General features: G+C 37.6%; 1 protein-coding gene across 7 annotated transcripts in view; it reads left to right on the top strand.

Moving 5' to 3' along the window:
* The window catches only part of EVI5 (ecotropic viral integration site 5), an 82780-nt gene that overhangs the window by 14488 nt on the left and 48186 nt on the right, over positions 1-20106 (top strand). For 5 of the 7 annotated variants that reach the window (XM_075759928.1, XM_075759923.1, XM_075759926.1 and 2 more), the window contains exons 3-13: positions 2408-2597; positions 6710-6934; positions 7791-7865; positions 8539-8664; positions 9448-9591; positions 10559-10648; positions 10756-10853; positions 12222-12282; positions 14182-14235; positions 16634-16666; positions 17231-17377. In XM_075759928.1, coding sequence (XP_075616043.1) covers positions 2408-2597; positions 6710-6934; positions 7791-7865; positions 8539-8664; positions 9448-9591; positions 10559-10648; positions 10756-10853; positions 12222-12282; positions 14182-14235; positions 16634-16666; positions 17231-17377 — 1243 coding nt within the window. The remainder of the gene's footprint in view (positions 1-2407; positions 2598-6709; positions 6935-7790; positions 7866-8538; positions 8665-9447; positions 9592-10558; positions 10649-10755; positions 10854-12221; positions 12283-14181; positions 14236-16633; positions 16667-17230; positions 17378-20106) is intronic. The other 2 variants (XM_075759929.1, XM_075759924.1) reach the window with 1 other exon arrangement.

Below are 20106 nucleotides of genomic sequence, written 5' to 3'. Positions count from 1 at the left end.
TCAGCTTTTTTCATTTAGTAAATAAGCTACTAAGTCTTGTCTAGTTTATTTAGCTTTAGCCAAACCTGTTGTTCAATTCCACAGTAGTCTTCTGTGTGAATTCTAATTAGAGACTATCCTATTAAGTGTACTGTTTCTTGTGAGATACTACACTTTAATACGGAAATTTGATGCTCTTACGCTGGGTGCACTGTAGTTTCAGAACAGTTTCAATCTGCATTTTAGCACAGTGGCACTTTGTTGATAAGGAATTGTACTCTGAACACAGGGAACTATTCTTGTTTCTGCTTGCTGGAAGAATTGTTGGTGAGATATTTTTAAAGGTTTCCTCTTCATGGTTGGCTTTTAATTCATATTCTCCTTACTGATATAAAGGGCTAGAAATGGAAAGAACTCAAATTGTATCAAGCTATGTTTTGTAGTGTTTTGTAATCCAATTATACTGAAACTCCCCTCAGAATGAGGTCACTCGGTCCAGAGTCCTGGTGGGGAGCTGTTTGGCATTAGTAAATCATTTATAAAAGTTTTAAGAGAAAGAAAACAGTGACTAAATGCCACAGAACTTGCTACTTACTGTACAAAGAACTTCCCATTTTCAAATCTAAGGACAATGAATTTACCCAGGTAAGGTCAAATTACAGAAACTTAGCTTAACTTCTCTAGAAAGCTGTGAAAAGTGACTAGTTAGAACCTTGTTTTTATAATCATATTGTTTATTCTGTGTTTTTTCCTCTGTGATTACTTTGAATTTGATCTTTAGGCACTGTCTGACAGGCAGGAGTTCCAAACCATAAATTTTCATTATGGATCAGTATAGGCCATCTTTCTAACATTAAAGACAGATTTATTTATTTTTTCTTCAAGATTTTCTGCATTCCCTTAATATGGGCTAAATTAAAATTTGCCTTGAAAAAGCTTCATTTTTCTTTTTTCAAAGGCACTACTATTTAACCCTTTTTCAAACAAAATACTACTGCAGAGACAGTTCTTGTCTTCATGAATTAAATTACTTTTTTTCTGCTAACTTCCATAAACACCAGTAGGTGAAAGCTGGGGACAGGGAAAGGTAGTATAAATCTCTATCATGGCAGAGAGCTTAAAAATTGTAGATATGCTGAGATTTGTGTACAAATCTCAGGTATGGTATAACTCAGGTTATAGTTTAAATATCTAAAACCTAATGTGACCTTGCTGAAATGCTGGGGGATGGGGGGGGGGTGTTTAGCTTTTGTGCAGGTGCATTGAGAAATTATTTAACTAGATCACTGTGATTTACATATGTTGGAATTCTTGGAAATTAAAGCACAGATGAAATTCTTGATATAGCAAAACAATTTTTAAGTTAGTCTGAATTCTTGCTCTTACCTAACGTGGTCTAAAAAACTTCCCCCTGTTTATGGGGCTCTGTATTAGCTGAGGATAAGCAAAGCATGCCTTTTTGCCCAGAATGCCCAACTCCTTGCAAAATTGATGGCTATAGCAACCAGCTAACAGGGAAGTTTCTTCAGCAGCTTGCCCAGCACTTGGCACGTCTTTATGTATACCTTGCTCCCTGATAACCCCAGAAGTTCTCACATCTGACCTCCAGGCTTGAATTACATTTTCATTAGTTATACTAACCATTTTTGTTGCCTGGTCCTCATTCTTTAGGTCTGAGACTTTCCTGTGCATTTATAACACCATGTTGATTTGTGAACAGTTGTTAGCAAATGTCAGGTGTTTTAAAATTGGTCCAGGCTTTAATTAGTCTGTATATATGCTGTGAATTAAAAAAGTGTAATCAGGCAGATTTCTAGGAGGCTAATTTTTTCTTTTCTTTAACATTACCATCTCCTTTGCAGTACTTGGACATTTGACACTATCACTGAGGATATTTAACTTCTTTAGGTTCTCTTTGTCAGTCTTATGCATGACAACTGTGGGGTTTTTTGCTAGTAAAATCAAAGCCCTCTTGCTGGTAGCTATTCCTCAAAACAAAACATCTTCCCTGTAGGGCTGTTAATCACCAGTTGATGAATGTGTAAAAGAGCATTGTACTTACAGTGCTTCTGTACTTTCTCGAATTTGATATCTTTATGTATTAAGATCTAGTTAATGAGACCACAAAATGCTTTTATCAATCTCACTTCTTAGTGTTGTTGATACATGATGTGACACTCTTATCCGTTTCTTGTAAGGCTGCAATGTGAGCTGTTCTTCTGTTTGCGAATTACTTATCTCCAGAAGAAACAGTAACATTGACCAGTTCTCTTCAAATTTAGTATAAATGGATGTTGGAAAAACTGTTCTGCTGAAACCTTTGGGTGCATTCCTTGTAAAGAGGTTGGAAGAGTTGACTTGTAAACAAACAATAGTGTGGTCCTGTGATTAGAAGAACTCAAAATTTTTTTGTGTGCTTTCTTTGCAGACTCTTGGAAACAGATAGCAAATCCTTGCGGTCAGTAAATGGGTCAAGAAGAAATAGTGGGTCTTCTCTAGTATCTAGTTCATCAGCTTCTAGCAATCTCAGCCATCTTGAAGAAGACTCATGGATCCTGTGGGGGAGAATTGTGAATGAATGGGAAGATGTACGGAAAAAGAAAGAAAAGCAAGTTAAGGTAGTAGTTGGACACTATTTTTAGGATATATTTGTAATGTCATAAGTGATACTGTTTTATCTTCCTGTCGGCCTTATTTATTTTCTAGATAAACATGTAATAGAAGCTTCCAGCTGAAGCTACTTCCATCCCTAAGACTTAGTGCTCCCTGTGTAACTGCTACCAGCCTTTGGTAACAGTTTTGCCCAGCAAATGTCTCTTACTGAAAACTACGTACTTCTACTGTATCTTGAATACTAATGCTTGCAGTTTACCTCTGAGAGATTCCCATGAATACAGGGAACATTTGCTTCATGTTTTCAAAATAGAGTTACTGAAGACCACCTTCATCGCATCCAGCTATCAGATGCCCTATTATTTTCCCACTGAGCAGCTGTCTTTTTAAAGCATTTTTATTAGAAGAGCTGATAATTCTACTGTACGAGGCTCTGATGAGGTTAGGTTTCTGTGCATGCCAAGTGTGTTGACCCCAGGGATGACCTTAAGGGGAACACCACCTACTTCCTAGATTCTGAATTGCAGAAGCTTTGACCAGTGTGTGTCCAGTCTGGGTTAGTCATGGACATGTACAGAACATGGAATTTGATTACACTTTAAATTCAAACTAAAGAGTATCTAGGACACTCAAACATGTTGCACTTTCAGAGGCAGTGAGCACAGCAGCATGGGATTTTTGTTTGTAGGCAAGTTTGTTCTGCTTTGGTTCTTTACTGACTCTAGTCTGTAGTTTTATGTGCAGAATACAAATTTCAGGGTCTTTTGAGCAGTTTGAAATGTGTGTCTATGAATAGGTTGTGGGAAGGCGGAACAATGGGCTGAAGTTAAAGCATCTTTTATGTGAAGCAGTTGTAAAGAGAGAAACATGACTTGAGAGGGGAAACAAGGGAAGAAGATTAAATCAAGACTTCCTGCTTGCATAGGGAGAACAGGTTTTGGGAAGATGTTCCCAAAAGGCCACGTGAACCTGGGAAGAGAAAGCACAAGTGAGATGGTAATAAGTAGCTATAAGTAGATAAGTTCACTTGACCTGCCTGCATTTGAACACTTTAAGTGTTGTGGGTATAGCTTGTTTTTACAGCTAGCCAAGTATAACTTGGGGAGCAATTTCAGTAAATATTTAATTATATTGCTAGTGAGTTTTTTCCTTTGGTTAAATAATTCTCAATATTTTTTGTTTTGTTTTGTGGAAAGTCAGCCTGAACTGTGTCATTCTGCATTTTCGATGGAACACCAGCGCATCCATACCTATTTCCTGATTGTGCCCGTAGGTATGACTTTAGCAGCATAGGTATCTTTTTGTCTGGGAAGTTATTAGATATCTGATAGATTTAAGTTTTAGACATAAGTGTGTATACCTTCCTGCATAGGTGATGTGCTCCATCCGTCTGTCTTTTGATCCACTTCAGAACACACTTCCTGTTTATGGAGAGATTCTGAAGGATGACTTAATTCCTGCTTTTCAGTGTGCATAACACTGTGTAGGATAGCACCTTTTTAGTGCTGCTTAATAGATGTGTTTTCCTGCTGTTCCTTTAGGATTCTTGGGGGGATTAACCCTGTTATTTTGCCAAGCAGATGCATGGTAACTTAAAGCAACAAGGTATTAGCAAGTGGGTTTTTTATTAGTAGCCCTCGAGGCTTTAGGATGGCTGATCTGCAATCTGATAGTGCATTGCTGACAATCGATAGCTAGAGGCAGATGTGGAAAGCTGATGTGTTAGGGTTGTTGTCTTGGAAATATTTTAGGAAATAACACAGGGCGTCATGGCTTTGTTGTAGATGGGACAGATATTGGAGTGGCATTACTGGGATGGTTCTGAAGAAAGCTGGAGATCTTAGGGATGTTAGAAAATTGAGGTCAGTGATGCAAAACTGCAGCAGCAGAGTTCAAACTTAAACAAAACTTGAAAGCAGGAATCTTTAAGTTACCACTGTTCATTAATCTTAGTTTGGAGAAGTAGGAGAAATAACTGGAACAAACAGGAAAAAGAGGAAGCCTTGCAGAATAGGAGATTACTGTGGCTTCAGAATAAATACTAGTGAAAGAAACTCTCCTTTAGGAGAAGAACATTTGATAACAGTTCTTAAGGTACAAAAAGTTATTAAAGGTACTGTCTTGTCTTGAAGAGACAATCTTCTAGGTCAGACTGATCCTAGTTCAGAAAGTACCACTACGACAGTCTGTAAACTTCCCGACTCATACTTTTTTCTCAGTTTTCAGCTCAAGCAACAAGACTACGTTCTGCTTGTGCTTTCTGAAAAGACAAGCACCAGGTTCTTTAGATTTATTGACTTGGGAAGGTTTGAATTGTGTGATACTGTGTTGGGTTTGCATGGCAAGGTTTTGGTAGCGGGGGGGCTACAGGGGTGGCTTCTGTGAGAAGCTGCTAGAAGCTTCCCCTGTGTCTGACAGAGCCAATGCCAGCCGGCTCCAAGACAGACCTGCCACTGGCCAGGGCCAAGCCAATCAGCGCCTCTGTGATAACATATTTAAGAAAGACAAAAAACAGTTAGAGAGAGCTTTTGCAGCCAGAGAGAGGAGTGAGAAGATGTAAGAACATCTGCAGACACCAAGGTCAGTGAAGAAGGAGGGGGAGGAGGTGCTCCAGGTGCCGGAGCAAGATCCCCCTGCAGCCCGTGGTGAAGACCATGGTGAAGCAGGCTGTCCCCCTGCAGCCCATGGAGGGAGGATGAGGGGGTGTAGAGATTCCACCTGCAGCCCATGGAGCACCCCATGCTGGAGCAGGTGGAGGCTCCTGAAGGAGGCTGTGGCCCGTGGGAAGCCCACGCTGGAGCAAGCTCCTGGCAGGACCTGTGGACCTGTGGAGAGAGGAGCCCATGCCAGAGCAGGTTTGCTGGCAGGACTTGTGACCCCATGGGGGACCCCACGCTGGAGCAGTTTGCTCCTGAAGGTCTGCACCCCATGGGAGAGGCCCACGCTGGAGCAGTTTGTGAAGGACTGTAGCCCGTGGGAGAGACTCATGTTGAAGGTCGTGAAGGACTGTCTCCCGTGAGAGGGACTCCATGCTGGAGCAGGGGAACAATGAGAGGAGTCCTCCCCCTGAGGATGAAGAATCAGCAGAAACACCGCGTGATGAACTGACCGTAACCCCCATTCCCCGTCCCCCTGTGCCGCTGGGGGGGGGCGGAGGTTGAAGCTGGGAGTGGAGTTGAGCCCGGGAAGATGGGAGGGGTGGGGGGAGGTGTTTTAAGATTTGATTTTATTTCTCATTCCTCTACTCTGTTTTGCTTAGTAATAAATTAGATTAATTTCCTCTTTAAGTTCAGTCTGTTTTGCTCGTGATGATAATTAGAGAATGATCTCTCCCTGTCCTTATCTCGACCCACAAGCTTTTCGTTGTGCCTTTTCTCCCCTGTCTAATGAAGGAGGGGAGTGATGGAGTGGCTCTGGTGGGCACCTGGCCCCCAGCCAGGGTCAACCCACCACAGATACCTAGCTGATTTTTTTCAGGGAAGATAAAGTAAATTTAGGTAATTCAGTAGATGTAAACTTAATGTTTTCTTGGTCCAGTGTCTGAAACTACACTTAAATACTTAAAAGAACTTGGAAATAGTGGCATACCAGACAAATGAGATGCAACTTGTCAAGTGACTTCTGATAGTACTGTGCGATATTTCTTGTTGCAGTTGGCTGTGCTGCACTTAGCTCTACTTTCTATCATTTACCTGTCTTGGAAATAATTTTTAATTGGTGATTTCTTATATCTCAATCACTAAAAATACAATTAAGGGTGTTATCTTCAGTAATCTTTTGTGAAATATAAAAATAACTGTATTAAATTCTGGCTCATGGGACTTCTTGTATAAAATTTTCTTGAATATTCCATTTTTGAAGTAGCTTACTCTGAATAGGGGACTACTTTCATTAGCTAATTTAGCCACTAAAGGTGATTCTGACTCTCCTTGCTTTAGTTAGCTGACAATATCAGGCTAAAATTGAGGTTTACACATAAACTGTATGATTGGTTTGTGACATGATGTAAACATTCACTGAAGTTATGAGGAACTTCAACATGAAGTGTTTTGTTCTTTAGGCTTATGTTTATATTTTCAGGAAATATAAATGAATTTGTCTTATTCTTATGCTTTAGGAGCTTGTTCGAAAAGGGATACCTCATCATTTCAGAGCAATTGTTTGGCAACTGTTATGCAGTGCTCAAAGCATGCCAATTAAGGATCAGTATTCGGAGCTTTTGAAAATGACATCTCCTTGTGAGAAATTAATAAGAAGGGACATTGCTAGAACATACCCTGAACATGATTTTTTTAAAGAAAAAGACAGCCTGGGACAGGAGGTCTTGTTCAATGTAATGAAGGTAAGTCAGTATTTTGGCCCTGGAAAACAGTAGGAATGTGCACATTTGGAAAGTCTGGAAAATAATTTGCTTTGTCTATACTGAACTTGCATCAATTTTATGTGTTCAAGTTTTTTAAACTTAAACCATTCATGTGAAGTGGAGTAACAAATTACATTCCAGTTTCAAAGACAGCTTTCAAATATGGTATTCCTATAGTTAATGGTTTTATGTTGAGAGATTTAAACTTACTAAATTTGTGTTAAAACAGTCACATGCTAACTGCTGGTAACATAATGGAATAAAGTCTGCCATGAAGTAAAGTAGCCACTGGTGACCAAGGCAAGAATGCCATCAATCAGAACTAGCCTTTGGTTTTCAAGTGCTTCTGAACCTCCAAGTGGTAGCAGTAAATGGTAGACACAAGCTAAAGTGCAGTTGTTACAGTGCCCAAGCACAAAATAAGAGTGCCACCATAAGATTGTTTGCCTTATTTTGTCTTCATTGTACTAAAGCTTAAATTTTGAGACAGACTGTTCCATTCAGTGTAGTTTCAGCAGAAAAGTTGGCAGGTCTCCAAATCACAGTAACTCCCATAACTCTAACATGAAGATGCTGTAGTTGAAAAGTGTGTGTATTTTTTTTCAGGTATGCCTTAGCTAAAACTGAGTAGGCTATGAGAGAGCAGAGTTCATACTCCTCGTAGCAGCAGGTAGTAATTAGAATATCTGACTAAAACTTCCGAATAGAGTGTCTGTCCTCACTGGATTTGGGAGAGGAAGAGTAAATTATTAGCAAAATAACAGCATGAACGATGATTACTTTTTATTGATAATGAGATTTTAATTGTTGATAGTTTTAAAACTTTATTTCCCAGGCTTATTCTTTGGTGGATCGTGAAGTTGGATACTGTCAAGGAAGTGCTTTTATAGTTGGATTACTGCTTATGCAGGTAAACACAATATTAAAAATATGTGAACCTTAAAATCCCTGCTAGAACGCATGATGCATCGTGGTGCTTTATTGGGAATTCCTGTAATAGTTTTCCTTTGTCGTTTTGTTACAATGGAATTGGCAAGGACAGCTGTTTACTCTGCAAATCAAATGAGATTTATTCTCTGTGGTTCTATTTGCCAAGAAGTTACTATCTTTGAGTGGGAGAATACATTTGTTTCTCAGAGCTAAGGTAGGATTGCAGACTTGCAAGCTATTTTGGTGAATGTTGTTTCAACTATTAATGAACTTCTCATTTCAGTTCTATTACATGAACCTCCTCAGAGTTCAAATGGAACATCACAGTTGATTTGATAATCTTAAAGCTGCCTTTTTTCTGACAAAGTAGGATGTATTATAAGAAACTTGCAGACCTCCATTTCAGTTTAGAAATCACTTGATAGAATTCAATACACACAAAAGTTCATTGCAGTAGTTGGTTATAAATCCGTTAAAAAAAAAAAACAAACAACCAGCCAAACCAACAACCAAAAAAACCCCCAAAAAACAAAACAAAAAAAACCCACTGCACATGCACACACAAAACCCAACTAAACCTTCCCAGGCAGTTACTCTGATATATACTTACATCTGTCCAGAGTTTTTACTGTGCTTTTTTATTTTTAATATAGATGCCAGAAGAAGAGGCATTCTGTGTGTTTGTTAAATTAATGCAAGATTACAGACTACGAGAACTCTTTAAACCAAGCATGGCTGAACTGGGCCTTTGTATGTACCAGTTTGAATGCATGATACAGGTACGTACAAAACCTATCAGACTTTCTCTTCAGTAACTATTAATAAGGAACTTAAGAACTACAGTTCATGAGCAGGCTTGTCTGTTGGCTAACAGGCTGTAGCTAGCTTCCAAACTTCAGAAGTAAATTCACGTGGTCTGCTTTTTGAACCTCTGGCAGATAGTGAGCGGCTCTAAACACCGAAGCATGAGGATTTGTATTGCTATGCTTTAAGCAATGAATGTCTAATTCTGTTTGAAGATTCTGAAAGTCAATGTCTTCGTAGTCAATTTCTAGCTATCTTTAAAAAAAAACCAAAAAAAACCTGGGAGGGTACGCTCATATGTAGAATTAAAATTGTGTTCAGATTTGGGGCACAGAACGCTTTCTTCGTGGTCAGGCTGATTAGACACAAATAGGTTTGCATTTTGTGATCTAGTTCCTAACATGATGATGGGATGGTACGTAGCAAATAAGACGTAGGTTTCTGGCTGTACCCTAGATCTTTCCAGCTCTTTTTTTTGTTGCCCACTCTAGATGTGACATAAGGATTTACAAACTTGAGACTTCCTGTTAGGATCAGGAAGTGTTTTTGTAAGCTGTGCTTTGCAAGGTAGAAGTGCTGTAGGGCATTCTATACTGGGACTTCTGTTGCATGGTTCTTGAGTAGTATCTTTCCTACTCTGTGTTACAAAGCTGCTGTCTGTGCTAAATATCAATTTTTTCCTTAATGTATTCAAATTTTTTCGAAAACACAGGCACACTAAAACTACTAGCAGAAGCTTAAAGTTTTTTCTTTTCCAGGAGCATCTTCCAGAGCTTTATGTGCACTTTCAGTCTCAGAGTTTCCACACTTCTATGTATGCATCGTCATGGTTTTTAACTATATTCCTTACAACTTTTCCACTACCAATTGCAACAAGAATATTTGATATCTTTATGTCTGAGGTAACTACTCAATACTCATATGTTCTATTGCAAGAGTAGCTGTTAAAAGCAGTTATTTAGGTAGTGGTATAATTCCCATTATGATGGGCAAATCTCCGATAGTCTTGCTTTTTAGTCCTTATGCTTACCAGATTATTTTGTAGAGGACAATGTCTGCATATGTAGTTTGTCAAGGAAAAGCAACTAAATCTTTGAATGTAGCTACTGTATGCAACCAGATTGGTCAGTTCTGGATGCAGCGCGATAATATTGCGTACAACAAGGACATCAGTTTCTTAGTATCATAGTAAGTTTGGGGTGGAAAGTAATGCTGTTTTCAGGCCAAGAAGAGGGACTGTTGGCATCTTCTATTGTCCAGATGATGAACAGTAGCCAAAGAAATACATGGAACTCTTCAGTGTCACTATCACAAAGGCACCCCAGTTGTGTTTAGGATTAGAGCTTTGTGTGGCTGTTAACTGGTAACAAACCAAAGCTTATGGTCCATTTATGCTCTTTCTCTGCAGTCCTCTTTTAGAAAATAGGAAGTCAAAGGTGGATCCTTCCAGCTTACATGTCCAAAATAGATAGTAGGTATGAGTGAGACATTCCCTTGTATCTAAGTAGTTTAACTGCATTGTACCATGTCTGAAATCAGAATGGCTTTTTTAAGTAGTACCTGGAGTTTTTTGTACTAGATAAATTTAAAGTGTTTGACAAAGCTGACATAAAGAGCACCTGTTACTCAAGTTTTTACTGCAGCTGGAGCCTCTCTGGGGGCATGTCTGGCATCAGGGCAAATAGCTGGACTACTTGTCCTTGGGGCAAAATAAGAAACCCAGAACTAGTTTGTTGAGAGACTTTTTCAGTAGCCCTTTTGCTTTTTTGAGAAACTAGGTGAGATTTCCAACATGAGTAAATAGAATTATTCTGTATTGTTGACAATGCCATGAGTAATTGTTGGATATTTCTTAACCTCTGTTTTCAGGGTTTAGAGATAGTATTTCGAGTAGGTCTAGCAGTACTTCAGATGAACCAAGCAGAATTACTGCAACTTGACATGGAAGGAATGTTACAGGTAAATTAAACTTACAATAACTGTAAGATGTCTGAAATGTGCAATGTGTGTGTATATTTCCTTTCAGCTATTAATTACATGTAATCTTGTGCTCTGATTGCTTTTAGCACTTTCAAAAGGTCATTCCACATCAGTTTGACAGTGGTCCAGACAAATTAATCCAAGCATCTTACCAAGTCAAATACAATGCAAAAAAGATGAAAAAGTAGGTATAACACTTTGAGAAAATAAATTATACTGTTGCTAAGAGCTACTGTTTGTTCATCTTTAAAACTAGTTATTCAGTATTTCATTTTGAATTTGCCATCTTTAAATTTTGGGGTTTTTTTTTACTATAAACAGTTAAAATGGAAGTTCCATCTGCAAGAAAAATCTTCTAAAGCAGTATTTGCTAATTTTCTTAAATATAATAAAGCTATATGTCATTTATAAAATAACCTTAAAAGCTTTTTAAGAAGGAGGCAAGTAATGGGGAATTACAGCACTTCTGTAAACAGGATCTGAATAGGAAAAGCTGTGGAGGGGGTGAAGGGGTGAGGTTTTTTGGGGGAGGTATTGTTTTATTTCTTGAGGGTCAAATAGGGAAAGGAGGTTAAACTTGATGATCTGCCTGAATTCTAAAAGTTTAGTTCTCAGTAATTGGAAAAGTATTCACAGTGCTACAGAGCGCATGTATAGTCAAGATTAGTGCTGTTTAAAATATAAATTAATGAAACTTTGCAATACCATTGGTAATTGTAAAATAACTTTCACTTGAGGTTTGAAATACTGAGCATAGTATTACTTTTTTAAGGTTAGTTGCGTGACATCTTTTCTGCCTTTGATAAATTGTGTTTTGATGAGTCAAGCTGCACATATCGTGCTTTTCCAGGGTTAAGTTTGGTGATTCTCCAGCTGGTTGTAATGTATTGTACATTCACTGTTCTTGCACTGCCGATTGGGCCAGAGTCTTTCAAGCTGAACTTGCCAATCCTTCTGTCAGTGACCTATGACCACTGCCATAGAGTGAGCAGTCTTTTCTAAAACAGAATTAGTAATAGTGCTTTCAGGAAAAACACCTTCTCTGAAAGCTACTACAAGTTTATGTAGTTTAGAGGCATTGTTTATCTTGGCTTGTTTTTTCTTGTTGCCACCTTTTTCAATTGGGACAGTTCTATAGTTTGCTGGAGAGGGGCCAAAATTGTTTTATATGTTTAAGAAATATGTCTCAAATATCTTTGCATATTTCTGTCTTCCAGGCTTTCCAAGCTGTTTTCTTTTGGCTGAATCTATTGAATTGACTATTGTATAATTACATTGAATGGTTATTACAGAGTAACTCCAAATCATTGCCACTGTAAATGTATACAAGCAAGCACCTGCATTCCGGAGTGCTAGTTCAGAATCTGTTTGTGTCTACAGAAGTCTTTGTTTAAACTTAATGTCCAGTCTAAATATTTACAGGAGTGCATTTCAAGCGGCCATTTAAACAGAGGAAATATCAATAATCTGTATCTCTGTTCTACTATTGTTAGGTATTACACCAAGTTATCCACAAGTTTTCTAACCCTAAGTTACTATTTCTGATTTTTAGGTTAGAAAAGGAATACACTACGATAAAGACAAAAGAAATGGAAGAACAAGTTGAAATTAAAGTAAGAGAGCCTCAACAAACTTATCTATGGATCAGTTTAATTCCTAGATGTGGGGTTACATCTTTGATTGGTATATGTAGCAGGCCATGTAATTGAGGTCCCCAAATTTTTTTTTAGCATTTGTATTTGGGATGCCTGCTCATAAAGGACACTTACAGTGAAATTTATTGAGACTTATAATGGATACTCAAAGAAAAATCTTTGGAGACCTGCTGTACTTAGTTTTCATTGCTTTCTACTTACTAAAGCTTGATTACAGGTGCCCTCATTCATCAGAGGTTCCAAATATGCTGGTTTAGATTAGGTGTCCCACACAGGAGCTTTAAGACATGTATTAAGATAGACTTTATCAGAAGGCACTTAAGTGGTGTATCGTTGATTTTGAGACCTTGATTTTTCTTATGCATTGGTCCCAAGACTGAGTGTCTTCTGTCTGCAGTCACTTTTTCTTTTGGTGCTTCTGCAATTGATACATAATGTGGGGAAAAAAAACCCACCCTTTGAGTGCAATCTATGCTTCCCTTTTACTAACTGACCTACTTCCTGTACGTACTTAACTGCATCTTTTTGCTTTTGTGACATAAATAGGCTTTTGCTGCTTTTTTCCTTTTTTACATTTTTTTCACAACATGGTCTTTGATCTGGATTTGCTTCCTTGTGACATGTTTTTAGCCAGTTCCATGAGAAAAAGCAGTGGGAGAAATGATGGGCAAGTGTAGTATATAAAGCTTAGTAGAGGGAGTGATGCAGAGCCTTACTTCTTCCCATCCACTGCTAGTCATTTTGCCTTTCAATATCTGTTTCTAAGGCATTCATTCTTCAGAAAAATTCAGTGACATGCACCTGGCAGCACAAAGGTGTTCCAGGCTTTTTCAGGCAGTGTGTTACCATTGTAACAGGCAGCAAGGCAGTTAGCAGCATTAGGACCTGCTGTAATGGCATCTCAAATCAGAAGATTTGCAGGACTCAAATGACAGCTCTCTGTAGAACAGGACAAAATAAAATTGTGTGAAAGACAACTGTAACTTTAGGATTTGAACTTATTTCAAATCCTTCCCCCCCCCAAAAAACCCCACCCCAACGTAAAGAAACAAAAACAATGAAAAAACTTCCCATGCACCCACCCAAACCCAGCAACCCCAAGCTGTCTGTTTCTAGGCCCAGCTTTGGGACCTTATATAAACCATTTCTGACTTACTATCTACTGCTGAGAAGCTCTGCTGTTTTAGGGAGATGGAAAAACAAGCCCATTGAGTCTGCTTCTTAGCCTGGCAGAGTAAAGCGTTACTGAACTGATATCCATGGCTCTGTTCTTAGGGATATGGATCTCTATCTGAATGCTGACTGCTAAAATTTATAGGAAATGCACTGGTAAATTAAGCAATTCATTACAACTCTTTCTCACTTCTGGGGCATCTGAGGTAAATAGCTGTATAACCTTACCGATTAAATATTATTATATAACTTAGCATAAACTGTTGGGAGCAAAAGGAAGGGAGGAAGCCTTGTAGCTATCTCATTAGCCTGTCCTAGTGCAGGGAGTGCACTCTCGTGTTTCTTAACCACAAAGGCTGTGTCCAGCTCTGTTTCTGAAGAGGAGGCTGTCAGGCCTAGTGTGTGGTGGTGCCTTGTGGTTCACCCGCAGACATACCGCTTTCATCTAGTGCAATACAAATAAAACACAAGGCTACTATTTCTCTTTGTTGTATCAAACTGTTTAAACTCATGTTTTGAGTTAGTACATCATAAAAAAGGATGTTAAAAAGGTCACTAATTATTTTTGTATCTGTATTGATTTTCATAGATGTGATGAGATAAAAATGTTGTTAGCTTGCTTGGCTTTTATCAGACTTCCAATCCATAACTTGAGAAATAAAATTCTGAACTGTTATCTTCCAGAGGTTACGAACTGAAAATAGACTCCTAAAACAGCGCATTGAAACATTAGAAAAAGTAAGTATGTTGGTGGTTAGATTTAATCTGTGTTCATGTATACTTAAATTGATGGTAGTTTTATTATATGAAATGGGAATCTCAGAATTAGTTTACTGTTTTTCCTGCTAATCTATTGTGTTTACTAACAGTGCTTAGCCAAATAGCCTGGCAATAACAAAGCAGTTAGGATCAGTGCTTGTAAATCTTTAAGGTTGTTTTGTCTGGCTCTTGGTGAATATGAAATCAAACATTTTGACATACCCAACTTTTGTTGTACTGTTTTCTTTCTGAATTAGAAGCATCTGTTCAAAGTCCAGAAGACTACATGAAATAGTGGACTGCTTGGGTGGAAAAGAGGTTATTGTGAGAGAATCCTCAGTTTTGAAAATCTGAAGTTGCTGGGTGTTTTTACATAGGAGCAAAATGACAGACCTACCAATGACCAGAGAGATGGAGAGGAAAGCAGATTATTCCATCACTAGTGAATACAGCAGTAGAGGGGTTGCAGCATTCACATTCAGTACAGGAAGTCTGCTGTCATTAAGCTGTTTTATATAGTCTTGAATTTTTGTAGCAATTTTGGGTATGTGGGGGGGAGAATATCTTTTAAGATTTATTTCTCGCAGATTTAGTCGGGAATAGAGTTTTGTTAGGCTGCTTTGTAACTGGATATAATGCTAAAAGTATGCATGATAACTGTTGTCAATACACTGCCAACATCCAGGCATTCTTCTCCAACGGCATTGTCCTGTATTCTGGTATCATGCCTCCTGTGACAGATTGTATCTGAGCTGGTCTGCTCTAGAATGAGAATGTTCTTGTTCATCTTAACCACCAATAGCAACTGTCTTTCAGCAAATGACATTGAATGCTCTTGTGAATTGCAAAGAGTTGCTCGTGCTTCATGGGGAAGAAGATGGTAGAGAGTCAATTTAGAGTGACATAATTGAAAGATGTCACGCTTCAGATAGTAAATCCATTACAGATTCTTGGAAAAAGAGTCAATCTATGTCAAATTCTAATTAACTGATTTCTGAAGATCAATGTTTGGAAAAGTGCACATAATGAGGATATATTATGAAAGTTGTGACCAAAAATACAATTTTATAAACATATTTGTTTCTATTATTGATAGTCCTGATAAAATTAACTGCAAAGAGCAGAGTCTCTTTAAGAAGTTTGAAGCTGTAGTGAATCACTTCAATGCTCTTGGCATATTTATAATAGTAAATATCCCTGTTTTATATTTAACTCGCAGATGTGTTGGAAAGCAGATTTTTTTTTTGTATTAGCAAGTCCATGATGAACTGCCAGATGCTAGTGCCTTTGCAAATTCCATACTTAAAATTTCAGAATTCGCTTTTGGAGTATTCCATTCTGACTGGAATTAGAACATTTCAAAATGAGAAAATGCTATTTATTAATAAGAACTTCTGAATATCACTATCATCACAGCATCTGAAAAACAGATCATAAAGTGTGAACAAACACATTCAGTTGGAAACTTCTTTTATTTTAAAGTATTTTTTCCTTATCCTAATCTACATGATTTAGTTGTGACTTCCTTAGTGACAAACATCTTAACTTCCAAGTAACAACTCTCATCGATGAGTTTGAACTTTAATTTTAATAAAAGTTCCAAGGACAAAGATAGTCTGTGGATGCATGTGTTCTGTATTGTCAAATCTGCAAAAGTTGACTGTTTTCAAGGGTGATAGAGTAGAAATTAATTAAATGTGCAACTTTGGGAGGGGAAATGTGCTTGTCAGCGTGCATAAATAAAAATTTCTTTCTTGCAAAACTTTGCCAAGGAAGGAGAATCCATGAACTGCTCAATTGACTTACTGCAAGAGTTCAGTAAAAAAAATTATTAGCAGTCATAGTTGAAATTTTCTACTTGTGTCAGTTTGCACCACTTAACTGTCCTCCTTCATCTTTCTGGAAGCTTTAGTTCTGCATGAATGACTCAGTGCTTAGTGGAGTTTCCTTTTGTGCTCAGATTATGCCTTCCTTTCGTGTTGGAGCTGGACCATAGACCACGTCTTGCATCTGTCTACTAGATTATATCAGATAATGTATTAATAACTTTTGTTAATTAGGGAAGCAAGCTATTGAAATAAAACTACCCACTCTCCTGTAGGTAAATTGTAAGTGTTACAGAAATCTGACTTTGAGACCTTCTTGTATCAAAGATGGGCTGTGTTAAATCTGTTGCAGAAAAGGCTGCTTTCTGGGACTTTCAGGCTGAGTTGCCTTAATTTATAGGGAAAGTTGTTAATTTTGCAAAAAGTGTTTGTACAGAAAATGGGTAGAATTTGGGCAGTTTCTTTCTCTCAGCTCTTTTTTTGTCACTATTATCACCCCTTTGGTTTTGGTTCTTCTTTTCCTTATTCCTTTCTGAATTTTTCCTTTGTAGGAAAGTGCTTCCTTGGCAGATAGATTGATACAGGTATAGTCTTTTAGTCGTCTTCTGTATGACTCTCTTCCTACTCTCAAAAAAACCCAAACTGCTTTAGTGCATGCATATTTGCATGCTGTACTCTATCCCTGCCTTGCTGATTTGGAATAAACATAGCGCTAATTTCTTGCTAGAACCTTATTTAATTTTATTTACTAAAAATAGATAAACCCAATACCTGCACGTTATAATATGTTGCCTAACCTAATGTAATTTTTTGGTACAAATTCCTGTGACAAATGGATTTTATGACACTGTATTAACACTGAAATTGAATATTGGGAGCTTAAATCTGTGCATGTACAACTGAGTAATACTGCATGAAAGGAATTTTACTGAATGCAAGTACACAATTGTGCTTGCTAAATGGATGCTGAACTCTAATAAAGTACTAAAGCAGCTGTTTTCTACTACTTGTCCTAAAATTTCTACCAATTGTACTCTATGCTGTTTGTAAAACCAATCTGATGAAATAAGCAGCTAAGCATCACAAAGGCAGTCTTTCTTGGATTTGTCTTCAATTGCTTAAAAAAAAAAATAAAATTATGTCCTAAGGGACAAGTGACAAGGGCCCAGGAGGCTGAGGAAAACTACCTCATAAAACGGGAGCTGGCCACCATCAAACAGCAGAGTGATGAGGCCACTACTAAACTGGAGCAAGCTGAGAATACCATCAGGGAGCTCCAGCAGCAGCAGCAATGGGTAAGGAGCCTGGCAGCACATCATCTCATCTTTTTCACTCACTTGTGTTTATTTTTCCTCATCATGACATGGTCTCTGTGCTGTCTTTGCAAATGCTTGTTCATTGTGATTTGCATTCTTAAAATTACACAAATTGGTCTAAGTGGTATTTTGTTCCGTTCTTACTGATAGGTGAGATTCATAACCCTGGAAAGATCTTCAGTTATTAGTTTAAAAAAAAACCCCAATGAAACACACCAAGCTAAAATACCCACCAACAAAAATCCCAAGCCAAAACACCACCACCACCAAAGAAAATACTAACAAAACACCACACAAAACCTTTGATAGCTCCTAGTGATAAAAATCAAGCCATTGCAATCTGTGGCACTCTGAATACTCAAATTTGAGAGTTGATTCATTAATACCTTTAGCTTCTCATTTAAGTCACTCTTCTATGTTAACATTTCTTCTGTGTACCTATATTTTTTTTCCTAGCATGCTTAAATTTGCTGCTTGCAAAAATAGAAGGGTATTGTCTGAGTTTGGAACTACAAGACTTTATTAAAAGGTGTGGGTTTATGTGCAGATAAAGCAGGAAAATAGCTTTTAGCAACTGTATGTAGTACTATGTATGTGCTATGTGGTTTAGATAATATAATGTGCAAGGCTTCAGACCACTTAGGAAGTGCTCAGTATTTTTTCTTGAAAGAGGGAGTAAAGCAGTTTCAGCAGTCTTCACTTGCCGAGTAAACTGCACTACTAGTGTTGATGTGAATATGCTCATAACTGTATTAAGTGATATCCAAGTACTTATCTGAAGCCCTGGGCATTTCAGGTGTTTGAAATACTACTTTTTTAGAACTAGAGCATACTGCAGCTGCTTACCATATCCCTTACAAGCAATATAGCAGTTTGTTTTACACATCTTCCACCAAAGCTCTGGAAATACTTGTATCTCTTGTTGGAAGGTGAAGATGAGATTTACTGTTAGACTGAAAAGAAATCATAACTTAAATGCAACATTATAGAAATGTTATGTCTGTTTAATGCATTTCAGTGTAAAAAAGGTACATCTTTTAGAATAGTTAGAGTAATAACTCCTTGCAATGTTGCTTTTTATTTAACTTTAGCAATTTCTTTAGGAGGAAAAAACCCATGAAATTATGATTAGGAAGCTTTCAAAAATTTTATGTATGTTGTGATCTTTCAAGTGAAATAAAATGAGAAGTGTTTATAGACTTGGGTAGCCAGCTGTTTACTCTCTGATTACAATAGTACACATGCTTTTGGAATGTGTTTTTGGAGGCATCCATGTTACCTGTACTTAATTAAGCTATTAAGATACTAAAATGCTATATTTATCTGTTGGTTAATTGATGGGTAATATGACTTTTAAAGCTAATGCTTTTAATTATGCTGGGGACCTTATTAAGTATCAATGATGGGGAAGCCTGGTAGGTTGGCTAGGCATGGGGAACTGGTCCTGAGCAAAACTGTAAATAACTGTGGATTGAGGGCAGGAGATTAGACAGGTACTACATGATCAGAGAGTAAGTAAAACACAAGAATGGGCAGTTAACTTAAGAGCTGCACTTCCTACTCTGCATGCTTGCAGCCTTGTTTTCCTATTGTCATTTAATTGGAGGAAATAGTCTCACTATGAGGCTGTAAATCCATGTGGTTAGAGGGTTTTGTGCCTAGCAGCTGGCTAATTCTCAAGTGTAAGGAATAGCACTGTGGTTTTGAGGACCATGTGAATTAACTTAGACAATGTGGTGAAAGTGTTAAGATGGTTTCAATTAGTAGTTCCCTAGATTCTGCTGTATTAGTAAAATTTGTAATTGAACAGGCTTTTAACTTTTGTTTCCAAGCTTGGAAATAGGAGCAACAAATGTGAACAGCTGTGTGCGCTTAGGGTACCTCCTTGTGGAAATCCATGGATTTCTTCTGAATTCTGGCATTTCACTTAAAGTAGAGCACAGCAATAAATCTTTCTGCCACTTCCTAGTGCCAATAGCTTTGCTCTGGCAATACTCCTCTTCAGTATTGTCTTGCAAATACTTGCTTTCATTTTTTTTTCTCCAATTATTTTAGCCTTGTTTATGATTAGCAAAAATGATTGCAGTGACCTTATGGCTACATAGTTTATCTGTACTTATGTAGCATAGATGCTGTACCTCTACATATAATAGTCTGCATCTTTTCCAAACTTGAGCTGTTTCAGCATGATAGAAACTGTAAAGTTTGGGTAAGAATTTCTGAATAGGAATGTATGAAAAGAACTGCATGTGGATACTTGTGGTTGCCTCTTCTGAACAACACTATGGGATTTCAAAAAAAAAAAACACAAACCAAAAAACAAAACCCCCAAACAACCACAACCTGCGTTTGCTTGTAAATCATGAGGCAGGAGAACCAAGAGTAGGGCTTTTTGTTTTGTTGGTAGCAAAGATATTATTTAAACCATGGTATTTCTAAGAAGGCTAAAATATCCTTTGTAAAAAGGTTATGCATTTGTATTTAAATATAATCTAGGGTTTATTCTATCTATTCTATGAGATTTGATAGCACAAGTTGGATGGCTTAAAAGTATGTATTGAGCGTCATTAAATGTATTCTACATATTTCTGAATATATTTAAGGTCATTTGGAAGGGGAAAAGGAAGTAGAAAATAAAGTTTGAGATGGAGACTTTATACTTAACCTTACTTTGGATGCAAACTTTTACATCTTAGTAGAGAGCAACT

The sequence above is a fragment of the Balearica regulorum genome, chromosome 8, assembly GCF_011004875.1.
Source record: "Balearica regulorum gibbericeps isolate bBalReg1 chromosome 8, bBalReg1.pri, whole genome shotgun sequence".
In the NCBI taxonomy this organism is placed as follows: domain Eukaryota; kingdom Metazoa; phylum Chordata; class Aves; order Gruiformes; family Gruidae; genus Balearica; species Balearica regulorum.
Note: the sequence above shows the minus strand (reverse complement) of the source record. Positions and strands in the feature narration are given on the sequence as shown.